Genomic DNA, 12235 nt, shown 5'->3' with positions numbered 1-12235 from the left:
TGGGTCCTGGGGGCCGGCCGGGGATTCGGTCATTCAACGGTCTTTATTGAGCGCTTACTTCGTGCAGGGCACCGTACTGAGCGCTTGGAACGGACAATTCGGCGACAGACAGAGACAATCCCCGCCCACTGACGGGCTCGCAGTCTGATCGATGGAGGGGAGCGTCAGGCGGGCGTTGAATGGTGCGTCCTGGGGCGCTAGGGGAGAGTCGGGGTCGGGGCGGGACAGTCAGGGGAGCCGGACGGTCCCCGCTGGGTCACTGGGGGACAGCCGAAGACGGAGGGGGCGAGTCAGAGGTATTCTTCGGTCTGATCTGAATCGCTGGGGAGAGTCGGGGGTTTTCTGGTTTCGCTATTTTTAAGTGGTATGTGTCAAGCACCTCCTGGGTGCCAGGCTCATCAGGTTGGACACGGTCCACGGTCCCACACGGGGCGCGCAGCCTCACGCTCCATTTTGCAGATGAGGGAACCGAGGGCCAGAGAAGCCAAGTGACCGGCCCGGGGGTCACCCGGCAGGGAGGCGGCCGAGTCGGGATGAGCCCCGGACCCTCTCCTCTAGGCCACGCCGCTCTCCTGGATCCTGGTTCATCGGGCCCCGCGTGGCCTTCGCCGTCTAAGCGGGAGGGAGAACCGGGTTCTCATCTCGGCTCTACCGTCCGCCCGCCGCGTGACCCCGGCCCAGTCACTCCGCTCCTCCGGGCCTCGGTTCCCTCGTCCGTAAAACGGGGACGAAGACCGCCAAGACGGGGTCCGCGTCCAACCTCATCAGCTCGGCTCTGCCCCGATATCGGGCGGGACAGCGACCGGGTCCGACCCCGATTACCCCAGCGCTTACAACGGTGCGCGGCCCGGGGTAAGGGCTTAACGAGTGCCGTTATTACGATGATCGTCATCGATGAACGGACCGAAAGGCGCTGACGGTCTCGGCCCGGGACGACCGACCTAGGCGTCGGGGGGCGGGCCGGGGCCGGGGGGGGGGGGGGCTCACCTTGAGCCTCTGCTCGGCCGCGATCATGCTGTAATAGGCACAGCACTGCTCCGGGGACACCATGGCCCGCACCTCCTCCTCCGTGGGCAGGCGGAAATCCGATTTCAGCACCCACCAGTTGGAATCCATGCCTGCGGGGAGAGCCGGGGGGTTGGGAGCCGCCTCGGCCGCCGCCCGCCCCCCGCCGGACCCCTCCCGGGGCCGGCCCACCCCGTCCCGCGCCCCCGGGGTGACCGGGCTGACCGGTGCGCTTGAAGTCGGCGCAGAGCTTCAACCGCTTGCGGATGCTGCTCTCCGAATGGGAGGGGAAGGCCTTCTTGATGTCCTCCATGCGGATCCGCCGCGGCCGGTCCCGGCTCTTCCAGAACAGGCGGTAGATGAACACCTGCCGGGAGACGAGCGCGTGCGGGAGAGTGGGTGCCTGCGCGCGTCTCCGCGGGCGGCGGAGGACGGCGGGCAACGGCTCCGTTCTCTCGGGCTCCCCGGGGCGCTCGGTACGGTCCTCCGCCCGAGGCGAGCGCCGCCGGGGGACCCGGGGCGAGTCGCTTCGCTCCTCCGGGCCTCGACGACCGCGTGCGTAAAACGGGGGGGGGGAGGTCCGGGAGCCCCGCGTGGGACCGAGACGGGGTCCGCTCCGATCAGTCTGGAGAGAAGCAGCGTGGCTCAGCGGAAAGAGCCCGGGCTGGGGAGTCCGGGGTCACGGGTTCGACTCCCGGCTCCGCCACTTGGCAGCCAGGTGACCGTGGGCGAGTCACTTCGCTTCTCTGTGCCTCAGTGACCTCATCTGTAAAATGGGGATGAAGACTGGGAGCCCCACGGCAGACGACGCGATGACCCTGGATCTAGCCCAGCGCGTGGAACGGTGCTCTGCCCATAGTAAGCGCGTAACCAATACCCACGTTATCGTTATTATCTATCCCAGCATTTAACCCGGTGCCTGACACGTAGTAAGTGCTTAATGAACACCGCTAAAAAGAAAAATAGAGGTGGGAGTCGAAGCCAAGGGAGCGACGGAGTTCTCCGAGGGAGCGGGTGGAGACGGAGGAGGGGGCGGACCCGGGTGCGAGCCCCGAGGGACCCCCGCGGCCCGGGGGCGGGAGGCCGAGGAGGAGCCCGCCCGGGACACGGAGGAGGGGCGGCCGGAGAGCCGGGGGGAGGTCCATTTTCGGATCGGGGAAGACGCGGGCGCGCCCGCAGCCCGGGCCCCGCTCACCTGCAGGAAGTCCCGGATGTGCGTGTTGGCCCGCTTGGAGTTGGGGCCGGGCACCTCGAACAAGGGGCACTGCTGGCCCACGACGAAGATGTCCACCAGCTCCCGGATGTAGTAGCCCTGCCGCGTCCGGATGATGAGGAAGTCGGTCTCCGGCATCTTGTGCAGGTAGATGGGCGCGCGGAAGAGGTTGTTCTCAAAGGCCTGTGGCGAGGGAGGGCCGTGAGGAGCAGGGCGGCCCGGGGGGCCGGGGCCCGGGCCCGGCGGTCGGGAGGACCCGGGTTCGCATCACGGGTCCGCCGGGTGACCTCGGGCCCGTCACTTCGCCTCTCGGGGCCTCGGTTCCCTCCTCTGGATGGGGGGGGCGGGACCGGGCGCCCCACGGGGGCCCGGGACCGTGTCCCACCCCATTTGCTTGGATCCGCCCCAGCGCTTAGTACAGTGCCCGGCACCGAGTACACGTTTAACGAGTACCATTATTATTATTATTATTATTATTGCTGCTATCGTCATTATGGTAATTATTATTGCTCGGGCACCGAGGAAGCACTTAACCAACACCGTGATCACTCACCGTTATCACTATTATTACAGTTATTATTGCTTGGGCACCTAGTTAGCACTGAACAAATACCATAATTACTCATAATCGTTATTATTGCAGTTATCATCGCTCGGGCGCCTAGAGAGCATTAAACAAATCCCGTAATTATTCATTATTGTTATTACTATTATTATCGGTTGGACGCCTAGGAAGTATTTAACAGATACCATAATTAATCACTATTATTATTATAGTTATTGCTTGGGCACCTAGTAAGCGCTTAACAGATACCATAGTTACTCATTATTGTTATTATTATAGTTACTATTGCTTGGGCACCTAATAAGCATTAAACAAATACCGTAACTATTAATTATTATTATCGTTATTATTTCTTGGGCACCTAATAAGCATTAAGCTAATACCATCATTATTAATTATTGTTATTAGAGTTATTATTGCTTGGGCACATAGTAAGCGCTTTACAAATAGCATAATTATTCACTACTGTTATTATTATTATTATAGTTATTATTGCTCGGGCACCTAGGAAGTGTTTAAAAAGTACCATAATTACTCATTATAGCTATTAATATGATTATTATTGCTTGGGCACCTAGTAAGCATTAAACAAATACCGTAATTACTCATTGTCGTTATTACTATGATTATCATCGCTTGGGCACCTAGGAAGCACTTAACAAGTACCATAATTATTCATTATCGTTATTACTATTATTACTATCGCTTGGGCAACTAGGAAGCGCTTAACAAGTACTATAATTACTCGTTACAGCATCACTATTATTATTCTCGCTCGGGCACCTCGGAAGCGCTTAATAAGTACCATAATTATTCGTTATTGTGATGACAGTTATTATTTCTCGGGCACCTAATAAGCATTAAACAAATACCATCATTATCCATTATCGTTATTATTATAGTTATCATCGCCTGGGCACCCGATAAGCATTTAACGAACAGCGTCAACGGTCATCATCGTCCTTATCTTCATCGAGGAAGCGGCGGCGTGGTCCCGGAGCGCCGTTCCACAGGCGCCCCGGGGGGAGAGGGGCCGGGAAGGGGGGGACGGGGGGACGGTGCCGGACCCTCACCTGGAGCAGCTGGCCCGGGTGCAGGGAGCCCAGGAAAGGAGACGTGTGACAGTAGATGGTCTCTCCGTATTTGCAATCCGGGGCCCCGGGGTCCTTCCCGGGTTTCTGAGGGGAGGAAGCGGAAACGGTCAGCGCGGCGTCTCCTCCGGGCCGCCCCCCCGCGGGACGCGGCCGAGGCGCCCGGTCAGTCGATCGACGGTCGGGCCCCGACGCCCTCCCCGGCCCCCGTCTCAGTCCCTCATTTATTGATTTCTATTCCTGTCGGTCTCCCCCGTCTAGACTCTCAGCTCCTTGTGGGCAGGGAACGTGTCTGTTCTATCCTTCTCCTGTGCTCTCCCGAGCGCTTAGGACAGTGCTCTGCACACTGGACGCGCTCAATAAGCGGGATTTATTTATTTCTATTAACGTCCGTCTTCCCCTCTACACCGGAAGCTCCTTGTGGGCAGGGAATCTGTTCTATTCTTCTCCTGTCCTCTCCCAAGCGCTTAGGACGGTGCTCTGCACACTGGACGCGCTCAATAAGCGGGATCTATTCATTTCTATTAACGTCCGTCTCCCCCTCTACACTGGAAGCTCCTTGTGGGCAGGGAACGTGTCTGTTCTGTCGTTCTCCTGTCCTCTCCCGAGCGCCTGAGACAGTGCTCTGCACACTGAACGCGCTCAATAAGCGGGATTTATTTCTGTTGACGTCCGTCTTCCCCCTCTAGACCGGAAGCTCCTTGTGGGCAGGGAATCTGTTCTATTCTTCTCCTGTCCTCTCCCGAGCGCTTGGGACCGTGCTCCGCACACTGGACGCGCTCAATGAACGGGCTTTATTTATTCCTATTAACGTCCGTCTCCCCCTCTAGACCGGAAGCTCCTTGTGGGCAGGGAACGTGTCTGTTCTGTCGTTCTCCTGTCCTCTCCCGAGCTCTTAGGACCGTGCTCTGCACGCTGGACGCGCTCACTAAGCGGGATTTATTTATTTCTATTAATTCCGTCTCCCCCTCTAGACCGGAAGCTCCTTGTGGGCAGGGAATCGGTTCTATCGTTCTCCAGTCCTCTCCCAAGCGCTTAATACAGTGCTCTGCCCCTAAGACGCGCTCAGTAAATACGACGGAATGAATGACACAAGTCCCAGGGAATGAACCGAACGCACGCGGGCCCCGCCGGCAGGCGCGTGAACTCAGCCGTGGGTCGTTCTGTCGTCCCCTCCCAAGCGCTCAGTCCAGTGCCCCGCGCACGGTCGGCGCTCAGCAAGTGCGACCGAACGAATGAGCGTCTTCATCCCCGGCTCGACGGGAAGCTCCCCGAGGGGCAGGGAACGGGGGCCGCCCTCCGCGACTCACCCGCTTGTAGTAGTTCTTGATCTTGGTGGCCATGCCGACCTGCATCATCAGCGGGGGGTTCTCCTCGCTGTACTCGGCCAGGATGAGGTCCCCGTCCCGGCCGGTGAGGTCCTGCGCCGTGCGCATGAAGAACATCTCGCCCCCGCCGGAGGCCTGCCGCTCCTGCTCCCGCACCTGAGGGGGCACAGCCCCGGCCGCGGGGGCCCGCTCAGCGCCGGGGCCCGCCCGCCCCGGCCGCCCGGCCCGCCCGCCCGCCGCGTCCCCCGCGGCCTGACCTTGGCTTTCTTCTTGATGTGCTTCATGAGGGGCTGGACGGGGTGGGGCCCCGGCTGGGACAGGGCCCCGAAGGAGTATTTCTTCAGCGGGGGCCGGTGGAACTGCCGGAGTTTGAGGGGGCCCATGTGCGTGGGGAAGAACGGCTGCCTCAGTTCCACGGCCGGGATGGAGTGCTGCGGCGGGAGAGACGCAGACGCGCGCTCGGACGCCGAGCCGGCGCTCGGACCCGAGTCCTCCCGGCTTCTCGCGGCCCGGCGGGGACGGCGCCGTCCCCTCGGGCCCCCGGCTCCGAGCGGCCCCCCGGCCCGGCCCCGGGTTCACCTGGATGATGTTCCCGCCGAACGTCCCGCGCAGGCCCTGCTGCTTGGGGTAGTAGAACTCGTCGTTGGAGAGGTTCCAGGGGTCCTTCACTTCCGGCTGGGACATGTTCTGGGGAGGGGGGGGGGGGGTCCAGCCGACGACCGCACGTCAGCACCCCTCGCCCCCCGGGGCCAAGCGTCCGGCGGACGTCGGCAGCCCAGCCCTCCCAATACAATCGCTCCTCCCGTCCCGCCTGGACGACGGCCTCGGGCGTCTCCCCGCCCCGGCGCGGGCTCCCCTCCGCCGGCCGCCTCGTTTTGCTACGGAGACGTCGGGTCCGCGTCCCCCCGCCCCTCCGGAGGCGGCCCGGCCGCCTCGGCGTCCGCCGGGAAGCGGTGGCCAGGGGGTTTGAAGTCCTCGGCGGGGCGGCCCCCTCCTCCCCGCCCTCCCCGATCACCTCCTCCGGCCCGCACGCTCCGCTCCTCTCGCGCCCACCCGCTCCCTGCCCCTCCGTCTCGTCCACCTGGCCGCCGACCCCCGGCCCGCGTCCCGTCCCCCCTCCTCAAATCCCACAGGCTGAAGCCCCACCTCCTCCGAGAGGCCTCCCCAGACTAAGCCCCCCCCCCTCCTCACCTCCCACCCCGCTTCGCCATCGCCCTGACTTGGTCCCTTCGCCCTCCCGCCCCCGCCCCCGCCCCCGCCCGTATCCGTCATTTTATTTACTCGTACCGACGTCCACCATCCCCCCTCTAGACCGTCGGCTCTCCGCGGGCAGGGAATTCATTCGATAGTATTCAGTGAGCGCTTAACGTGAGCAGAGCACCGTCCTGAGCGCTTGGAATGGACAATTCGGCCGCGGATGGAGACCATCCCTGCCCGGCGGCGGGCTGACGGTCTAAATGTCACCGTTTATCACTGCCGTGGATTTTCCCAGGTGCCGAGCGGGGCGCTCTGCGCACAGGAAGCGCCGAATACATACGACTGAATGAACGGATGAGTGATTGCACCCCCCCCCCCCCCCGCGGGGGCCCGGCGACAACGGGACGTCCGTCCCGGGGCATCCCGCCCCGCCATTCCCCACCTGCTGGGGCTCCTCCTTGATGACCCCCGTCTTCCCCAGCAGGATGCGGCTCTTCTTCAGGGAGGATTCCTTCTTGTTCTCCTTGGACGGAGACGTGGACGCCGTCTCTTCTTTCTCGTCGGGGATTTCTGGGAACGGGGGGAAGGTGGGATGAGCTCGAGGCCCGGCCCCTCCCCCGGCCCGCCGGGTGCCCTCGGACAGGTCGCTTCCCCGGTCGGGGCTTCCGTTTCCTCCTCCGGAAAGCGGTGACGCGAGACCCGCGTCCCCTCTTACGGCGCCCGGGAACCTCGGGCGAGACGGGGCCCCGGTTCGCTCTCTTTCCTTCTTTCACGGTCTCCGGGAAGCGCTTAGCGGGTGCCGGGCGCCGTACTGAGCGCCGGGGTAGAGCCGAGCTAAATCAGGTCGGAAGGGGCCCCGGGTCTTCGTGGGGCTCCGAGCCTTCATCCCCGTTTAACAACGATAACGTTGGTGTTTGCGAAGCGCTTACCACGTGCACAGCACTGTCCTAAGCGCTGGGGTAGATACGGGGTCATCGGGTCGTCCCCCGCGAGGCTCACGGTTAATCCCCATTCTCCAGATGAGGGAACCGAGGCCCGGAGAAGCGAAGCCACTCGCCCCCGGTCGCCCGGCTGACAGGCGGCGGAGCCGGGATTCGAACCCATGACCTCTGACTCCCGAGCCCGGGCTCCTTCCGCCGAGCCACCACAGAGGAGGGAACCGGGGCCCGGAAAGGTCAAGCGACTCGCCCGGAGTCACCCAGCGGAGATTCTAATCCCGGCTCTGCCGCCCGTCGGCTGGGTGACCCTGGCCAGGTCACTTGCTTCGCTTCGCTGGGCCTCAGTTCCCTCCTCTGCGAAACGGGGAGCAAGACAGTGAGCCGCACGGGGGACGAGGACTGCGCCCAGCCCGATTAACCTGTACCAACCCCCGGGCTTAGAACAGTGCCTGACACCTAATAAGTGCTTAACCAATTCCTTTATTATTATTATTATTGTTATTACTGACTCGCTTCGCTTCTCCGGGCCTCGGTTCCCTCCTCTGCAAAACGGGGATGGAGACTGTGGGCCCCACGTGGGACGTGGACCGCGTCCGACCCGATTAGCTTGGATCTGGCCCGGCGCCTAGTACAGTGCCTGGCACGTAGTAAGCACCTAACAAGCCATTAAAAAAAAAAGAAAATGGCAGGGCTAAGATGAGAACCCAGGTCCTTCTGACTCTGGGGCCCGGGCTCTGTCCACTAGGCCGCACCGCTCCTCTTTCACCTCCCACTCGCCAGGTCGAAGGTATTGACGGTGGAGTGCTCGCCGGGTGCAGAGCACTGCGCGAAGCGCTTGGCGAGAGGACACTATGACAGAGTTGGTGGACCCGTTAGATAGACGCAGCGCGGCTCAGTGCAACGGGCCCGGGCGTCGGGGGTCGTGGGTTCCGATCCCGGCCCCGCCGCCCGTCAGCTGGGTGACTCTGGGCAGGACACTTCACTTCTCTGGGCCTCAGTGACCTCATCTGGAAAATGGGGATGAAGGCTGGGAGATGACCTCACGTCTCCCCCGGGGCTTAGAACGGTGCTTGGCGCACAGTAAGCGCTTAACCAATGCCGCCGGCGGTAGTATTATTATTACTCTACGCTCCCTGTCTACAATCAGTCAGCGGTATCAAGGGCGGCCTACGTGCAGAGCACCGTACCGATAATAACAACGATGGCGTTTGTTAAGCGCTTACTACGTGCAGAGCCCTGCTCTAAGCGCTGGGGAGGATACGAGGTGATCAGGTTGTCCCACGTTGGGGCTCACGGTCTTAATCCCCGTTTTCCAGATGGGGTCACCGAGGCCCAGAGAAGTGAAGCGACTCGCCCAAAGTCACCCGGCTGACGAGCGGCGGAGCCGGGATTAGAACCTACGTCCTCGGACCCCAGAGCCCGGCCTCCTTCCCTCAACGCTTGGGAGTGGACGATTCGAGCGAGCCGGTGGACGCGTCCCCTGCCCACAGTCGATCGGCGGGATAATAATCATGATAACGTCGGTATCTGTTAAGCGCTCGCTACGCGCCGAGCACCGTTCGAAGCGCCGGGGGAGATACGGGGTCATCGGGTCGTCCCACGGGAGGCTCGCGGTTAATCCCCGTTTTCCAGATGAGGTCACCGAGGCCCAGAGGGGCCAAGTGACCCGCCCACGGTCGGACAGCCGACGAGTGGCAGAGCCGGGAGTCGAACCCGTGACCTCTGACTCCCAAGCCCGGGCTCTTTCCACTGAGCCACGCTGCTTCCCGTGATAACGTTGGTATCTGTTAAGCGCTTACTACGTGCCGAGCACCGTTCTGAGCGCCGGGGGAGACACGGGGGCATCGAGCTGTCCCACGTGAGCCTCACAGCCTTCGTCCCCATTTTCCAGGTGAGGTCACTGAGGCCCAGAGAAGTGAGGCGACTTGCCCAAGGTCACACAGCTGACAAGCGGCAGAGCTGGGATTAGGACCCAGGACCTCTGACTCCCAAGCCCGGGCTCCTTCCACTAAGCCACACTGCTTCTCCATCGGTCGAGGGCATCCCGGGGCCAGGGCCCTGTGCTACGCGCTCGGGGGACGACGACGACGACGACCGAACGAGGGAGGGGACGCGCGGGAGCGCTGGTGTCTGTTAAGCGCTTCCTACGTGCCGAGCACCGTTCTAAGCGCTGGGAGAGACACAGGGGAACCGGGGCTCACGGTCTTCATCCCCATTTCACAGAGGAGGTCACTGAGGCACCGAGAAGTGAAGTGACTCGCCCAGAGTCACCCAGCCGACGAGTGGCCGAGCTGGGATTCGAACCCATGACCGCCGACTCCCAAGCCCATGCTCTTTCCGCTGAGCCACGCCGCTTCTCTGCCCGGCGTCCGCTTGGGGGGCGGGGACCCTACCCAGAATGAGGTTCTCGTCGTTGGGGTCCAGGGTGAGCACGGGGGGCTCCAGCAGGCGGACCATGGCCTGGGCGTCCCAGATGATCCCGTCCTCCCAGCGGCCGTACACCAGCTCCTCGTTGTCGATGGGGAAGATGGAGTACCACGGCTTGTCCTCGTCCAGGACGGCCGCCACGCCTGGTGGCCGAGACCAAGTTGGGGGTGGGGGGGGCGACCTCACCGTGCGCGGAGCGCCGGGCTGAGCGCTCGGGGGAGAGGAGCGGGGAGACGCGTCCGCAACGCGTGCTATTTACTGAGCGCTTCACTGGGGGCAGAGCACCGGACAGTGCAACAGAAACGGCAGACGTCCTCCGGCCGCAGTCGGCGGTATTCGTTCAGCCCTTCCTACGGGCGCGACAATCGTATATTTTGAGCGCTTACCGCGTGCAGAACACTGTACTGGGCGCCCGGGAGGGGACGATACAACAGAACGGACACATTCCCTGCCCAAAAGGAGCTGACGGGCCAGAGGGGGAGACGGACGTGTATAGAAATGAATAAATGAGGGAGGGGGACAGAAGCGATGGGGGGCCGGAGGGGGGGGGGAAAGAAAGGGAGCGAGTCAGGGCGACGCAGAAGGGAGGGGGAGAGGGGAAAAGGGGGCGCAGTCAGGGAAGGCTTCTTGGAGGAGATGGGCCTTCGGGAAGGCTCTGAAGGGTGGGGAGGGTCGTCGTCGGTGGGATTTGAGGAGGGAGGGCGCGCCGGGCCGGAGGCGGGACGTGCGCGGGACGTTGGCGCCGAGATAGACGAGACGGAGGGACGGCGAGCACGTCGGCGCGAGAGGAGCGGAGCGCGAGGGCCGGGCCGGAGGAGGTCGGGGAGGGCGGGGAGGAGGGGGCCGCCCCGCCGACGCCTTCAAAGCCGACGGGGCCCGGTTTCCGTCGGACGCCGAGGCGGCCGGACCGCCGCCGGAGGGTCCGGGAGACGCGGGGAGACGCGGACCCGACGTCTCCGTAGAAAAACGAGGCGGGCGAGGGAGGGAAATCCACACCGGGGCGGGGAGAGGCCGGAGGCCGGGAGGCTGAGGCGGTCGTCCGGGAAGGAGAGTAGAAGCGATGGGATTAACGTGGGAGCGGTTTAGACGGAGAGGAGAGGGCCGATTTTAGCCAGGCTGTGAAGGTGGAACAGACGGGATTTCGCGGTGGATCGAACGTGCGGGTTGGATGAGAGGGAGGAGTCCAGGAGAACACAAAGATTATGGGCTTGGGAGGCAGGAAGGACTGGTGGTGCCGTTTACGGTGATGGGGAAGTCAGGGGGAGGACGGGGTTTAGGCGGGAAGATGAAAAATCCCATTTTGGACAGGTTTAGCTTGACGTGTCCAAGTAGAGCTGCCCCGAAGGCCGGAGGAAGCGCGAGACGGCGGAGAGGGAGAGGGAGAGAGAGCGGGGCCGGAGACAGAGATTCGGGAATCGTCCACGTAGAGGTGGGAGGCGAAGCCGTGGGAGCGGATGAGCTCTCCGAGGGAGCGGGTGGAGACGGAGGAGGGGAGGGGACCCGGGACCGAGCCGTGAGAGACCCCCACGGTCCGGGGGGCGGGAGGCCGAGGAGGAGCCGCCGGGGACACGGACGAGGGGCGGCCGGAGAGACGGGGGGAGAAGCGGGAGAGGGCGGCGTCGGCCGAGCCGAGGCGGGCCGGGGTCCGCGGGGGCGGAAGGCGGCCCGGAGGCCGAGGGGGAGCGGGACGGGGCCCGGGCCGGCGGGTCCGGCCGGGAGGAGCGCGGCGGTGACCTCCGAGGGGGTGCTTTCCACGGAGCGAGGGGGACGGAAGCCAGACGGAGGGGTTCCAGGAGAGGAAGCGGAGGCGGCAGGGGTAGACACCTCGCTCAAGGGGTTCGGAGAGGAAGGGTAGGAGAGAGATGGGGCCGTCGCTGGAGGGGGCCGGGGGGGGGGGGGGGGGCAAGGGAGGTTTCTTTGAGGGTGGGGAAGACACGGGCAGCGGGCAAGAAGCCACTGGAGCGTGAACGGTCGAAGACGGCCGTCAGGGAGGGAAGGAGAGAGGGGGCCGAGGGGGTTTAGGAGGGAGTCGGGGGCGCGGGTGGAGGGGGGCGGGTTTTGAGAGGGAGCAGGAGATCTCCGACCTCTGCGCCGTCCAACATGCCGCAGTGTACCGAGCGCCTGGAGAAGTACGCTGAGAGAGGGTAGGTAGGCACGTTCTCCGCCCCCAGGGACTGGCATTTAGCGAGCGCTTAGGGCGTGCAGAGCGCCGGACTCGGCGCTAGGGCGGGGACGATCCGAGAGAGAGTCGCCGCCACGTCCGCCGCCCACGGCGAGCTTACGGTCTGGGGCGCGGGGAGCAGGAAGAGGGGGCGGGGGTGCTCTCTCGAGGGGCCCGGCCCCCTTGGAGGGTTACGACTCGTTCGGTCGTACTTCTTGGGCGCTTACCCCGTGCGCAGCACCGTACTGAGCGCTTGGAAAGTACAACGGGGCAACAGAGAGAGACCGTCCCCGCGGTCTAGAAGGGGGGG

The 12235-nt window shown here is 63.5% G+C and overlaps 1 protein-coding gene across 2 annotated transcripts in view; it reads right to left on the bottom strand.

The window, feature by feature from the left end:
• TAF1 (TATA-box binding protein associated factor 1) overlaps window positions 1-12235 on the bottom strand; it is a 45397-nt gene that overhangs the window by 20382 nt on the left and 12780 nt on the right. For both annotated transcript variants that reach the window (XM_029067779.1, XM_029067780.2), the window contains exons 9-17: window positions 9731-9907; window positions 6842-6969; window positions 5782-5889; window positions 5460-5633; window positions 5185-5358; window positions 3857-3961; window positions 2201-2401; window positions 1231-1372; window positions 988-1118 (exon numbers count right to left, since the gene is read on the bottom strand). In XM_029067779.1, coding sequence (XP_028923612.1) covers window positions 988-1118; window positions 1231-1372; window positions 2201-2401; window positions 3857-3961; window positions 5185-5358; window positions 5460-5633; window positions 5782-5889; window positions 6842-6969; window positions 9731-9907 — 1340 coding nt within the window. The remainder of the gene's footprint in view (window positions 1-987; window positions 1119-1230; window positions 1373-2200; window positions 2402-3856; window positions 3962-5184; window positions 5359-5459; window positions 5634-5781; window positions 5890-6841; window positions 6970-9730; window positions 9908-12235) is intronic.

This window comes from Ornithorhynchus anatinus, chromosome 6 (assembly GCF_004115215.2).
Source record: "Ornithorhynchus anatinus isolate Pmale09 chromosome 6, mOrnAna1.pri.v4, whole genome shotgun sequence".
Classification (NCBI taxonomy): Eukaryota; Metazoa; Chordata; class Mammalia; order Monotremata; family Ornithorhynchidae; genus Ornithorhynchus; species Ornithorhynchus anatinus.
Note: the sequence above shows the minus strand (reverse complement) of the source record. Positions and strands in the feature narration are given on the sequence as shown.